We start from the raw sequence: 15,107 nt of genomic DNA, 5'->3' as shown, positions 1-15,107 counted from the left end.
AAAATTTTGCATTACTGCTCAATTTGATCAATTTATCCAGCCATTTTCTAGTTGGTTGATAAATATACAGGTATTTTACACACCTTGAAATATTGTTTTTTGCACCTGTAAGAGAATATTTCTCTTATTTACTCTTCCTGGTTATTGGAGCTTCTGTGAGGATAATACAGAAAACTAATGCAACTCAGCCTTATCAACTAAACTTGTCTCTACAAGCAAAATAGTAAGAAAATTAGTAAATTAGTAATGGAAAAGGAATATAAGCCTTTTATCCTAAAAATTATATAATGTAATTTTTGTCATCATCATTATCTGATAGAATTTGAGTAATTTTATTTTGATTTTAGGTTTTCACTGGGATCTTCACAGCAGAAATGTTCCTAAAAATCATTGCCATGGACCCTTACTATTATTTCCAGGAAGGCTGGAATATTTTTGATGGTTTCATTGTGACACTCAGCCTGGTAGAACTTGGCCTTGCCAATGTAGAAGGATTATCAGTTCTCCGTTCATTTCGACTGGTAAACAAGATGGGGTCAATAATAGTTTTCCCCAGTGGTGTTCTTTCATAGCACTTTCATACACTTTTCCACACAAACATTAATATTGTTGATTTTTATATGACTTGATGCCCCTAAATAAATGGGAAAACATATCTCTCTAGTTATTTGTATAAAAACAACTTTCTTATGAAAGGTATATTTGTGTAAATTTTGCTAATATTATCAGTTATTAGTCTGCAGTACTGGGTTACATAACCCAGAACCTTGCACATGTTCTACCCCTGAACTGTCTCTAGTCCTGTCATGTGAATGCTGGTATGACTTTCTGTTGCCATGTTGAGAAAGCATTGTTTGTAATGACCTGTACCATTAATACTTTCAAACAGGAGAAGTGTGTATAATAGAAATGATCAGTATTTTAATAGTAACTTGAAAATGTAAATAGCCCTGGGTAGCAGTGGGGGAGATGCACATAAAAGGTATGCATGGAATTCTGACCCTAGAAAGTCTATTCCACCAAAACCCAGACAGATTTTAGGATTATTAAGAATATGTATTAATTCATACATGTGCCCCTGAGGATTGAAGGAGAGTTATAGTAAATATTACAGGTTTGTATGTACATTTATTTATATCTTTACCCCAGTGTAATATTAATAGATAATAAATATTTTCCAATTTACATCAGGGCTCAATGCAATGTTACTTAGAAGCTTTTTGGCAGAAATTATTCACTTTCAGATGTCAATATGACATTATAAAATTTTGTGGGTGGTCTCAGAGAAGCAAATTAAAGAACAGAGTTTCCGCCATCATTGGTTGTGAGAAAGGATGTGTAACAGGATAAGAGCCTACCACAGAGGGCCTCTGAAAGTCTCTACCTAGCAGTGTATCAAAGCAGATGCTGATACTCATGACCAAACCTTCGGCAGAATACAGGGAATCATATAAAAGAAGGGGGAGTTAGTATGACCTGGATAGGACAGGAGCTCCACAAGGACACAGGGCACAGGGGTCTTTTGTGAGACTGTATCTCCAACCAAGGACCATGTATGGATATAACCTAGAACCCCTGCCTGGATGTAGCCCATGGTAGCTCAGTATCCAAGTGTTTTCCCTATTAAGGGGAACAAGGACTGTTTCTGACATGAACTCAATGGCTGGCTCTTTGACCCCTCCCGCCCACTGAGGAAGGAGCAGCCCTGCTAGGCCACAGAGGAGGGACTTTGTAGTCAGGCCTGAGGATACGTGATGGGCTGGGGTCAGATGGAAGGGGAGGAGGTCCTTCCCTATCAGTGGACTTGGAAATGGGTAGGGAGAAGATGAGGGAGGGAGGGTGGGATTAGGAGAGAGCTGGATGCAGCTGGGATGCAGGGTTAATGGACTGTAACTAATATTTTAAAAAAATTAGTTAAAAAAAAAGAATACGGTTTCCAATATACTATTAAGAATTCACTTTCAGAAAAAAAAAATGATCCACATAATTAAAATTTGGAAAAGCTAGATTCTTCCTAGGTGGGTCCAAATGTTAACTATGAATCTGAGAAAGTTAGAGCAAGATAATATGAGGATTTTTTAGAGGTGTGTAGTGCTAGCTATGGACCTTATGGCTGGCTGGGCACTAGGGAGGTGTCCTGTCACTCAGTTGCACTCCCTTATTCTTTCATAAATGCCAAGATACTTAATCTTTTTGAATATCATAATAATGTGTATCTATTTGTTCTCATTTTCCAGCTGCGAGTCTTCAAGTTGGCAAAGTCCTGGCCCACGCTGAACATGCTCATTAAGATCATCGGCAACTCGGTGGGCGCCCTGGGCAACCTGACCCTGGTGCTGGCCATCATCGTCTTCATCTTTGCCGTGGTCGGCATGCAGCTGTTTGGCAAAAGTTACAAAGATTGTGTCTGCAAAATTGCCACCGACTGCAAGCTCCCGCGCTGGCACATGAACGACTTCTTCCACTCCTTCCTGATCGTGTTCCGTGTGCTGTGCGGAGAGTGGATAGAGACCATGTGGGATTGTATGGAGGTCGCTGGACAAGCCATGTGCCTTACTGTCTTCATGATGGTCATGGTGATTGGGAACCTCGTGGTATGTACCCAAGAAAAATATGCATCTCAGGACTATTAATAATGTAACACCGTGGTGCCCATTTTATTAAAAAGCAACTTTTATGATTACTAATTTTGAAGGTGTCTGGTCTTAAAATATATTTATTTTCTCCTTTTGAAAAATATTATAATGTTGCAATGTATAACATCACAATACACTATGGTAATACAGAAATACATTTTAAAATGTATGCACACTAATATTATCTATAACTTTTATTCTCAACTCCATTATTTTGCTTTGGTCTTTTTTGTTGTTGTTGTTGTTTGTTTGTTTGTTTGTTTGTTTGTTTTGAGACAGGGTTTCTCTGTGTAGCCCTGGCTGTCCTGGAATTCACTGTGTAGACCAGCCTGGCTCTAAATTCAGAGACCTGCCTTCCTCTGCCTCCTGAGTACTAGGATTAAAGACATACGTCACCACTGCCCGGCTTCTCACCTCCATTTTAGGTCAGTCATTTCACCCCTTTTATTTAGTAAGTTATATAGAATTGTTAAAATTGTTCACCAATTTGCCACACATATATACATATACATATATATATATATATATACATATATATATATATATATATGTTTTGTGTGTGAGAGAGAGAGAAACAAAGAGTGAGTGTGAGAGAGAGAGAGTTTCTGCTATAGAATAGTATTGACTAGAATGGTCCATGCATATCTTGAGGATTTGTGCTTTTAATCCTAAATTTGTTCATGATCATGATTTTTTTAACACCCAACAACAGAAAACCGTCAAGGAAGGAACTCCCAAATACATTTAAATGTATAACTGGAGATATTAATGATTTTTAAACTTAAAATTGTTACAGCATATCAGTAAATACTGTTTTCTTTTACTTGTACCATTTTAAGTATAGTGGTAAACTTATTCATTCAAATTCATCATTTCATGTGTGGGAAATCTTGAGGGCAGTAGGAAGAATCCTTTTGTTATGTGGAGATAGAGCCATATCACAAATTCAGAGTGCCCAATGCCTTTTCAGGGCTGCATGTTGAACCCAGGGCCCCATGATTTGCAGCAAGTGTTCTGACCTTAGCCCACCTCGTTGCTAATGACTGCTTTGCTGCCTTTGGCTCACCTAACTCAATCCTTTCTTCTACACCTAAGGGAGTAAGTGATCCTATGTTCCTCTTTGTGTTATGGTAAACACACACCTGTGTTTGTTTTCAAGGTCCTGAACCTCTTTCTGGCCTTGCTTCTGAGCTCATTTAGTGCAGACAACCTCGCAGCCACTGACGACGACAATGAAATGAACAATCTTCAAATCGCCGTGGACCGGATGCACAAGGGAATAGCTTATGTAAAAAGAAAAATATACGAGTTTATTCAGCAAGCCTTCGTGAGGAAACAGAAGATGTTAGATGAAATTAAGCCACTCGACGATCTAAACAACAGAAAAGACAATTGTATTTCTAACCACACAACAGAAATTGGGAAAGATCTGGACTGTCTGAAAGATGTAAATGGAACCACAAGTGGAATAGGGACTGGCAGCAGCGTGGAAAAGTATATCATCGATGAGAGTGACTACATGTCCTTCATAAACAACCCCAGCCTCACTGTGACTGTGCCCATTGCTGTGGGAGAGTCTGACTTTGAGAACCTAAACACAGAAGACTTTAGCAGTGAATCAGATCTAGAAGAAAGCAAAGAGGTAAGATTCTATGAATTGGGGATGTAAAGTTTTATCCACGTGTATATGTATAAATATATACAGGTGGATGAATATTATCTGTATTTATTATTGTGTAGAACCTTTTTGACATAAAGTCAAATGTTATTTTATTGACAAATTAAAGATTTAATCACAGGGTGGTATATGACAAACCAAAGTATAATATACTGTTGTGTGAATTTTCTCATACTTATTAAACAATATCTGTTAAATGGGTAATAAATAATGAATGAAAACAGTATCATTATATGGCTGTCTATTCCTTATAATGGACAGAGAAGGAACATGTTATTGTAACTTTTCTAGTAAAAAAAAAAAAAAGTGCCTTTGGATGCTTAGAGCATATAACCAGTGAGAGGTAGAACCTGTCCTTGAACCTAGACCCTTTGTCTGTAAGTTTTTATACTTGTCTGTGTATCCCCTCAGCTCAAATACATAGAAAAGTGAACTTTAGAAAGAAGTGGTCTATACCAGTCATCACATTAAAATTACATGACGTTATAGTTCTTTGTAGGATAAAATAACATTGTTCTATATATTGGATGGCTTAAGCAAACAGAATGTATTTATTCACAGTTCTGGAAAGCAGACAATTTAAGATTGTGGTACTGCAGGGATGGTGTCTGGTGAGGTCCATCTGCTAAGGCTGTTGATGACCGCTTTCGCACTGTCTCTTTACAAGGCCTGTCTTTGTGATATGTGCAAAAGAATAGAAATACCTCGGTTGTCTCTCAATGTGTAAGGGCCTCACTCTATGGAATTAGAACCTTAGCCTCATGATTCATTAGATATGTAGGGCTCCTTAACATGGTACAACTTCAGATAAACAGACACTCTCTGCTTCAGCGTGTGACTCTGGAACAGACGATAGGTAGGAGAATACAATTCCATCCATAGGATCCTACTTAAAAATATTAAGCTAAACCATTTATGGATATTAGGACTGTCCCTGACTTGGACTGCCTCACCATTACTATTCCTCAACAACCAGTATGTTCCCGTGTGCTGTGTTGCTAGCTATGGTGTTCAGTAGTTTGAGTATCCTGAGTGTATTTTTGTGCTTACATTTTCAGCTTACAGTGGGCTTTCTGGGATATAATGCTATTATGGATAAAAGAGGATATGATACCTTGAGGAAAAAGACAATTTTGTAAGGCAATTCTAAAGTCTAAAACAAAGAATCTCTGATTCGTGTTTTTATGGAACTCTCAAAGACAGCAAAACATCTTGAGAGTGTCTTAATCTAAATACTTTGAAGAAATTAATATGTCAAAAACATTCAATTCCTAATAAAATTTACTGGTATAGCCACCACAACCAAGGGAACCCATGGTGTGTTTTGGTAGGTAGTTGTCCAGGGCAGATACAATTAACATATGATGTAATTTTGTTGAATGTGTCTACTTAATGGTGATTCAAGTTTTTTTTTTTTTTTTTTTTCAATGCAGTTTATTCAGGAACACTGAACAATCCTCGGACCCCGGGGAAAGCCAGCCCACAGCTTAAATAGCCTCTGGGTAGCCAACCCAGGCGTGCCACGGGGGCAATGCAGATAGGTCCACATACATGGAAGCAAGCCAGATCCTCGGCCTTAGCCAAATGTGGAGTTGTTCGTGACAGAGAGCACTCACAAGTTTTTACCACACATTTTTTTCTTTGTCATGTGGGTAATTTCTACTTTCAGAAGTAGGAGCTGATATTAAAATTAGCAGTTCCTGAGTTGGGATATTTTGGGAGTTTGTAGTGAAAGAAAGGAGAGGGACAAAATACAGAGGAAAATCCTAACTACATTGTCCATGGAAATGGATTTGGAATGTGAGAAGGGAGATGTGTTGTTTTTAACTTGCAGAATTTTTAAACGATTTCTTTATGAACATTATTTTACTTAAACTGTTTGTGTTTTTTCCTAAGAAAATAAATAGTGGCAATTACGGGAAAACTAAATGTCAGCTGGGCAAGATGCCTCACAACTACAATCCCGTCACTGGGTAGATAGAGTCATAAAGATTAGGAATTCAAGGTCTCAGCTCCAGGGCAGCTTGGGACCCATGAGACCATGTCCAAAAGTAACCATAGCAACAAAACATCCTATTTAAAGAATTGATTCTAAGTTTCTGATAAAAATAAGTTAGCAAAATCTTTTCTAGTTTGAATCTCTTCATCTTAAATCCTTGAATCTTCAGGCCTACTTTTAATATCTGATGAAGCTACTACCTATTATTTACTGAATAAAAATGGGTAGACTTTTTTTTTGCAATACTGGGGGAAGGGAATGGGGGAGAAGAGAGAGGAATAGTGGGATTGGGAAGGGATGAGGGAGGGGTCTACAGTTGGGATACAAAGAGAATAGATGTTAGTGAATAAAAGTAAATAAAATTTTTTAAAAAACTTTCATAAAAAGTAATTTTCATCTAAAAAATTAACATGATTCATAATTGTATAGCTTATGTTTGTATTAATTCAGAACAAAAAGAACCACAACATCATCATCAATGACTGTCCATGGAAATGGAACCCCAAGAGACAATTCTCTTTCCCCATGCATACTATTGTAGCTTAGAAGACTGCTAAGTTGAAAATTGCAGATATGAAAATGGTAGAAACATGAGCGATAAGATGTTTTTAAATTTTAAGCCATCACCCAGTTGGAGTTTAAAAGCCAATTTGTTATAGCGATTAACCTTTTATTAAAGTAGAATAGATCATGTAAATGTACTTTGCCTACTGTGACACCAAACAGGGTGTACTGAACACCACCTGGCTGTATTGGGAAGTTGGGGTAGAAGAGAGTGGCACTGGGGAAACAGACATAATAGGGGACTAATGGCTGGTGTTTGAGGTTCCAAGATGCTTCCTAAAATCTACTGTCTCAATAGGGTCTTTTTCTTTGATATTACACTGTTGCCTTGTTGAGAGTTATTAATAGAGATCATTTTGACCTTTAATATACACAATACACATTAGAAATATCTTCTAAGACAGAATACAGTGACAAATTAACATTCATATGTTTGGTACTGTGGAGTGTGATGGCTAATCTGCCTCGACTATTTGGTTAGCTGGAGAATCACCTAGAAAACTGTGAGGCCCACCCTAGGGTATATCTATTGGGGAATTTATATAAAAGTTTGACTAAGAAGAAGACTATCTCTGAATGTACGTGATACCCTCTCAGAGACTTAAGGCACAGACTGAATAAAAGAAGGAAAGAAGAGGAGGAGGAGGAAGAGAGGAGGAGGAGACAGTGAAGGAGGAGGACGATGAGGAAAGGAAAAGAAAAAAGAAGAGGAGAAAGAAAGGGGAGGAAAAGAAAGAGGAGGAGGAGTAAAAAGAAATTGAGGAAGAGAAGGAAGAGGAATAAAAGGAATAAGAAAAAGAAGAGAAGGAGGAAAAGGAGGAGGAGGAGGAGAAGCCAGCAGAGAGTTTTCTCAGCTTCCTTGCTCACCATAACATGCATTGCTTTGAACCAGCATGCCCTCCCCACCATTGTAAACTGCCTACTCTGAGACCTTGAGCCAAAAGAAACTGGTCCTCCACTTAAACTGTTTTGCCAAGTATTTTTAGCCTATTGAGTCAATAATAACTGATAATAACAGAGCATCAGGAATCTCATAAACATGCATTTGCATATATGTATCAACTCAGTAAAAGGCTCAGATTTAACATTCTCAGTTCATAGATAGTATATGCTCAGTTTTAGATAAGTTTCTTCAATGCTACTCTTTGTTGCATCTCTCTATGTGCATAGATATAACAATGCATTATATACCCTTTCAATTATGAAATTTTATATTGATTTATTTGATCACTATTTAAAAATTAAACTCTGAGTAATATCCATAAATAGGATCCCTATAATAAACCAGGTCTCAAAATAAAGACATTTCATGTTTAAATTGAACACAAGAACAAGCCATCAAATTGGTTCCTCCCAAAGAAACACCAAGCATGTTTTTCTCGCTCTGTTCTGTGTTGTTTCATCCTCAAGATCAAAATCATTTTCAGTAGCAGAGCACATCTTCAAAAGCAAGAAATGTGACACAAATCTACAGTGAAGGGAAAATTCTTTCGCCATCAGCATTGCAGTTAGTCAGCAATTTTACAGTGCTCTAGAGGGCATGGCAAAGTGGTTATGTCGATTGCAATGAGGTTTCCTCTCACGTCTTAAGTAGCCTGCTAAGTACATATAGAGTCCACAGATCAGAGAATATGTGTATAGCTTATCTTTTGGGGTTCATGTGTAAAAATATACCCAGTCTCTCTAATTAAACAAGTCTGTTAAAGAGTGGGTAATAGCCTAATAAGTGCTAAAACAGATTTAACGTATTCTATTAATATCAGAACAGTGAGAAGCAGGTATTTTAAATTCAGATTAGAAGTTAATACAATTGTAAGAACATGAAGAGAACTAATCCACCTCACTAAAATTTGAAATAATTAAATTCACGTTTAAAAACGTGGCTTTCCTTGTTACCTAATATCTTTAGAACCTTGTCTGAAATATGCCTTGTGTGCAAAGTTGAAGTGAACCCTTCTCTGGCAGCTAAAGCATTTGAGAGGCATGGATCTGTCAGTCAAAAACTGAACTCATTTTTAAAAAATCTTAACAATTAAAAAATAAAAATTCATTTTAAGCATACACCTGCTTTAGAGTTTTGATACAATTTTTATTCTCTGATTAAAATATAACAAATTAAATGAAGACAATAAGATTCTCAATGACATAATAATGAAAGTGAAAGTATGAAATGTTTTCCCAAATTCACACTTATCTTATTACAAGTGTTTGTATTTTTAACCTTAGCATTATTTGCAAGTATCCATAAGGTGTTTACAAAAACAAACTGTGTGAAACTCAAAGTAAAGCTTAGTAAATTCAAAATAGTAGATATTGTACAGGATCAACTGACCTCCAGCCAGTTAAAGTGAAATTAATATAAATTACAAGACTGAATTCCCTCTATAAACTAGAAGAGAACAGACTTTTATGTAACCCAACTTTTGGTAAACATGGTTGAGTTTTTGTATTTCCAATTACACACCAATGTTTATCTTATTTTCATGGTATTTTTTTGTCTTACTTTCCTGTTATATCCTCATTACAAAGAATTGTTTCAATAACTTCAAAGAATAAAGCACAAATAGAAATAATGTAAAGCTCAGATTATCTTTATGAATTAGAATGCCAATGTAAAAATAAAAAAAAAACCTTATCAGGCTGTGTATATTCTTTAAAAGGACTTTATAAGAAGGAAACCATTATGTATCTTACAAAGTCAAAATACAAAATATGAATATAAATGAATGTTATTGAAGTAGGTATCGATTTGCCTGCTACACAAAATAATATTTTGAAAGATGTGTTAATTTAATGTCTTTTGGGTTCTTACAGTTTTCAGTCTAGGCATTTCTCAGATAAATCTTTTTCTTAGGACAAGAAAAATAGTACTTAGTTTCATCAAATAAATAATCTTTGGTTTTTGTTTTTCTGTTAAGGCAGAATAAAAAGTCAGGTAACAGTAAAAATAGTGTCCTCGTGAAAAAGATGTTATGGTTGGCAAGAGGTAAAATTAGCTATTCTCAGTATGTTACTAAATATGTCATTATTATACCATGGCATCATTGGTGCAAGGAAATAATACCAGTTATGATACAGTGAAATGCTTCTGTGAGTAACGGCACTTGTCACCATGCCTGAATATATGAACTTAATAACTGGGGCCCAGAAAGTAAAAAGAAACAACTGCATCAAGTTGTCTTCTCACTTCCTTCTGTGTCCTATGACACACATGCACTTGTTCACACACACACACACATATACATAAACACTCACACATGCATACACAAAATAACTGGACAAACGTAGTAAAAATAAATTCTAATCATATGTTCCTGGTAGCATCATTCACCTTATAATTTGATGGAGCAACTTTTACACAGAGAGTATCTCACTTATGAGGATCATTTGAGAACAAACTGCTTGACAATTGTGTTTCTCTTGGCACTGAAAAAAATGAAACCACTCAGGAAGCGGTTGTATTTAGTTATCCAATAGTGTGATTCTCGATAAAGGCTAAAATATATTTAGAGATCTGGAAGATCATGGTTGTATGTTCAGCAAGTGAAATTTGCTATATTAATTAAGTATCTGTATCACTGTCCACAAATAATTTTTTTTCCAAAGGTGAAGATAGGATTTCTAGTAAATAATGTATATTAGTAAGACTCTTAACTCCTCAAGCCAATTCACTTATTACATGAAGACAACGCATCTTGCATCAAATGCTTTCATTTTCTTAAGTGACGAATGCTGGATGTTGATGAAATACTTTGCACACAGTTGTTTTTGGTTTTGTTTTGTTTTTGTAAAATAAATAATTCTTACTACACTGACAATGCCAATAAAAGCCATTGGTACAACATGACTTACTGAAGCAGCAAATCTCAGCCTGTAACTATCACATTACAGCCAATGATAAATTCCAGTTGTGTTGAGGATGTGACATAGGGATCTTCAGAAGGCCATGTCCTGGTGAATGATGGCCATTGTAACTCAAGCCCACTCTCTAACGATTCCCTCCATTTCTTAGATGAACACATGCATGATTTATCCTTGGGTAAGTTTTGAAACCAGAAGAGGTAGCATCAAAGATGAGGTCATTCAAAGCAGATACATCCCAAATGTAGAGCTAGAACTCTACCTGGTGTCTCGCCCTGTGTTGAACACTGCCAGCTGCAGATGCCGAATGTGGAAAATGGGCTAATGTCATAATTATTGGAAAGTTGAAGATAGTTTTCAGTGTGTATAGCGTCAGAGGTAATCTTAAAAATGGACACTCAAAACTACAACTGATCGGTCATATCAGCGCAGATCACAAGACTTTTGATTTTCTAATTCACAAGGTATTTAAAAGGTAGATAGGCAACCACCTGGGTATAGAGCAGATGTAGAAGCCATCTTTCTAATTAATAACCTTAGCATGATGCTTAAAGTTTGTTATTTAAAAATAGGTGTTGAGTGGGTAGGTAGTGTGAGTTTTTTAGGATATACATGGAAAATATCATACTCTATTTTAAGTACCAAATAGGGTCATGGATGTTTTCATTGCCAATAAACTCTAAGTGTCTAACACTTTCTTGGTGTTTAGTGCACCTTACTTGGCTAAGCTATCAAATGCATTAATTACTCGTACCCAAATTTGAAGACTAACACGCCATCTTTACAAAGAATACTCAGAACTAACTTCTATCTTGGAATAAGTTGCTATTTTCTGCTGCTTGTAACACCTTTTACTCCTGAGAAACCTAAGAGAAAACTATGTTTCTGGTCACTATTGCCAAACTCTGAGTAATGCTGTTTCTATTTAATTAGCTTCACATGGGATATTAGCACAAATGTTACTTGTTGAGAAAACTGACTTTCCCATGCTTTTATTGATCTGTCTCTGAAACACTTTAGGTTCTAAAATATTTTCTAATAATTGAAGCTATTTAATTAATAGTCTGTTTATTTGTTTATTGATGTATTTTTTACTTATCATAAGTCATCTTGAGTGTTAGCAGGCCTTCTGGTGTTGGTCTCCTTGGTTTGCCTGTGGTATATATGCAAGATTAGAGTCTCACAACAGGGTGATGCAGCCATGATCATTCAGGCCTTTACAGCCATTGAAGCAGGACATTCTCCCCAAGCATGGTTGGATACCATAAAAAGCTAAAATGATACGCTCAGGATGCGAGGCTAAGCACTGCACTCAGGGTCAGCCGCTTTGGACCCAGAGAAGAGCATGTCTGATTGCATGCGGGCTGATGCCCCAGGTCCCGCCTCTGAGAAAAAGGTATCGGACGGGTCTGATGCTCTTTGGGTGGATGACACCTAAATGAACATCGGTACAAAGTCCCAATTTATTTCTAATATCAGAGATCAGACCTCTACTCTTGCCTGATGCGTCTAAAACAAAAAGGGGGAACTGTAGAGAGCTGCGGAATGCTATGCCTTAAAGATGGAGCTGGTTTCCGCCTTCCACCTTCCCGATGGTGAGTGCTCTCTGTCACGAACAACTCCACATTTGGCTAAGGCCGAGGATCTGGCTTGCTTCCATGTATGTGGACCTATCTGCATTGCCCCCGTGGCACGCCTGGGTTGGCTACCCAGAGGATATATAAGCTGTGGGCTGGCTTTCCCCGGGGTCCGAGGATTGTTCAATGTTCCTGAATAAACTGCATTGAAAAAAAAAAGTAAAAATATAAATACTTTTGTAAGAAATTATTTAGATCTTCTGATCTACTTAACAATGAATATTATAAATGTAAATGAAAGCAACAGGTCACAATTGCTCAGAAGTAAGACAGTGTTAAAGAAATATATGTAAATGTTTAAATGCAAAATAACTTAATGACTGCTATTTTCTTCTAAGGTAGACATTCTCTTAGTTTCATTCCTTTTCTCTCTCCTCCATACTCCTACAAATCATTACATCCTCCTCTTTCTCAGGTCCATAGGGCAGAGGTTTCCTCACTACATGATGCTGACGGTCACCTGTAAAATCCCAACACAAAACAGAAATCTGATTGGATGCAAAATTTTCCACAAAATGAATCAACACTAAGGTTTTACCATTCCTTCTTCTGAATCTCTGTTTTACTCTAAATTTACAGATTACATTGCCTCAAGAAAAATACGAAATAAATTCATGCTGACAATCCCTTGCTGGTATGCCACTCATCAGGGAATTAAAGTAAAGGAATTTGCTTTCTCTGTCATTTTATGCACAGAAACTCAATGAAAGCAGCAGCTCCTCAGAAGGGAGCACGGTGGACATTGGAGCACCTGCAGAGGAACAGCCTGTCATGGAACCTGAAGAAACCCTTGAGCCTGAAGCCTGCTTCACCGAAGGTAAAGATGAGGGGGTTCTTGCTCGCACTGTACCTGCAGAGTAGAGGCTTTTCAGCTGATGACCACGCACAGTGGGTTGATTAAATACAGTACACCTTGGCAATAGGCCCATTTCAAGTGTTTCAAGAATCTGAAATCCCGTACTGTGCTCTGATTGTTTCCTTCCATGCTGTAGCAAAGATTATGAGTCTGTAGAAAAATAGTTTCATTTCATCAAATCTCATGGTTGTCATTTTTAAGAGAAAATAGGAGTGATGTTTTTACAATAAGTTCGCACCTTAAACATTTGCCCAATATTCACAGAAAATTTGCCTTAATAATAAATTTTCTGGCTGTGAAAATTAAGGGAATTTCAAATTTAAAGCCAGGTTTTTAAATGAAAAGCACAACTCTCAATGAGTGTTGCAACAGCAGGAAATACACAGTGCCCTGGATCCTTGGTCTCTGCACAGTGGCTGTTTGAACCTGCCGTGTTACAAGCAGATGTGAGAGACCTAGCTCGCATATTTAGTGTTTATTATGGTTTCGTGCCTTTGTGACTTGAGTTTGGTAATGTTAGTTGTGGTGGCAAATGTCTATTTGTTGCTCTTTTCTTTAGAGGCTTAAAATGTCATCAGTCTCCTTTTGTCCCTTACAGAAACTATGCACATCATCAGTGTAAACTTTTCTCTAAACTACCTTCACACTTCTTTGAGATGTCTCTTGTGTGTCTGACCAGCTCTAACAAGAATACCCATTTAATTCACCTGGCAATTTGCTTATGAAAAACGTTCCTCTTTGGGTGTTGGCAACTTTCCTTCCTTTTCCTTTATTTCTCCATTCCTTCGCTCTTTCCTGCAATCCTTTCTTCTTCCGATCTTACCTTGTGTTTTTTTTTTCTCTCTCTATTTTCTTCTGACATCCATCCTCTTTTCCTTCTTTTTTTGCCTCAGGGCAGGGTTCCTGTGCTTATCTCTCTTCTTTAAAAATTTAGTGTCAAGTGTGTAAGACACCACAAAGCAGGAACATGCAAATCACCTGTTGGTGAACTCAGCTAACTTAGAGAACCAAGTACACCCTTTCTGGAGCACCACAAAAATACACATGTGCTGATGCTACCCTACACACTCCTTAAGAGGGAATGTTTCTCTCCAGTCATTAATTTCATTTTGAAGTTCTCTTCTAAAGTAGCTTCGGCATAATCCAGTAAGTTCACATAGTTAAGGCAAACCACTTGTATCTACTTGTAATTTATAGTGTTTTCTTTGAAGGCAACATTGTGCAAAAGAAAAGGCAAAACATGAAGCTGCTGCATGGTGTCTATGGATAGTGACTGCTCACATATACTTGTTACTTTAAGCCTACAGTGTGATGGCAGCAAATTAGGGATAGCACCGGCAGTGGGAGGATGAACTTTGGCTTGACCAGATGTGCAGTGGAGGTGGCAGAGCTACTTTCTTTATTCCTGTTGGAACCTTATGCTTGCAGGCTGTGTACAGAGATTCAAGTGCTGTCAAATAAGTGTGGAAGAAGGAAGAGGAAAACAGTGGTGGAACCTGCGCAGAACGTGCTTCCGGATAGTTGAGCACAACTGGTTTGAGACCTTCATTGTGTTCATGATTCTCCTGAGTAGCGGCGCCCTGGTGAGTGCACATTAACTCAAAGTGCTACAGCAGCACCTTTGAAAATCTCCTCACACCAGTGACTGGGATCAGGCTGTAAAGGGATTACATTTTTAAAAATGTATAAACAACAACAGAAAAAAAGTGCGTAGACTGAAAAAAAAATTGAGGAATGTCTTATTATTCTTTTTTGTTCCCTAAATGGTGATTATTTTTCCTCTTTCTTGTCTCACATGCTCACTCAATATTTCCAAATCCAGGAATTCTTGTGGGAGGTCTTTTTTTATTAGGTCTTAGATCATCAGCTACAGTGA

The 15,107-nt window shown here is 37.3% G+C and overlaps 1 protein-coding gene across 2 annotated transcripts in view; it reads left to right on the top strand.

Annotated features, from left to right (window-relative positions):
• LOC110541015 (sodium channel protein type 1 subunit alpha) overlaps window positions 1-15,107 on the top strand; it is a 127,641-nt gene that overhangs the window by 88,143 nt on the left and 24,391 nt on the right. For both annotated transcript variants that reach the window (XM_060390321.1, XM_060390319.1), the window contains exons 15-19: window positions 348-521; window positions 2,238-2,594; window positions 3,796-4,278; window positions 13,072-13,192; window positions 14,660-14,814. In XM_060390321.1, the coding sequence (XP_060246304.1) occupies window positions 348-521; window positions 2,238-2,594; window positions 3,796-4,278; window positions 13,072-13,192; window positions 14,660-14,814 (1,290 nt within the window). The remainder of the gene's footprint in view (window positions 1-347; window positions 522-2,237; window positions 2,595-3,795; window positions 4,279-13,071; window positions 13,193-14,659; window positions 14,815-15,107) is intronic.

Source organism: Meriones unguiculatus, chromosome 8 (genome assembly GCF_030254825.1).
Source record: "Meriones unguiculatus strain TT.TT164.6M chromosome 8, Bangor_MerUng_6.1, whole genome shotgun sequence".
In the NCBI taxonomy this organism is placed as follows: domain Eukaryota; kingdom Metazoa; phylum Chordata; class Mammalia; order Rodentia; family Muridae; genus Meriones; species Meriones unguiculatus.
The sequence above is the reverse complement of the archived record's forward strand: the minus strand, read 5'-3'. Positions and strand labels throughout refer to the sequence as shown.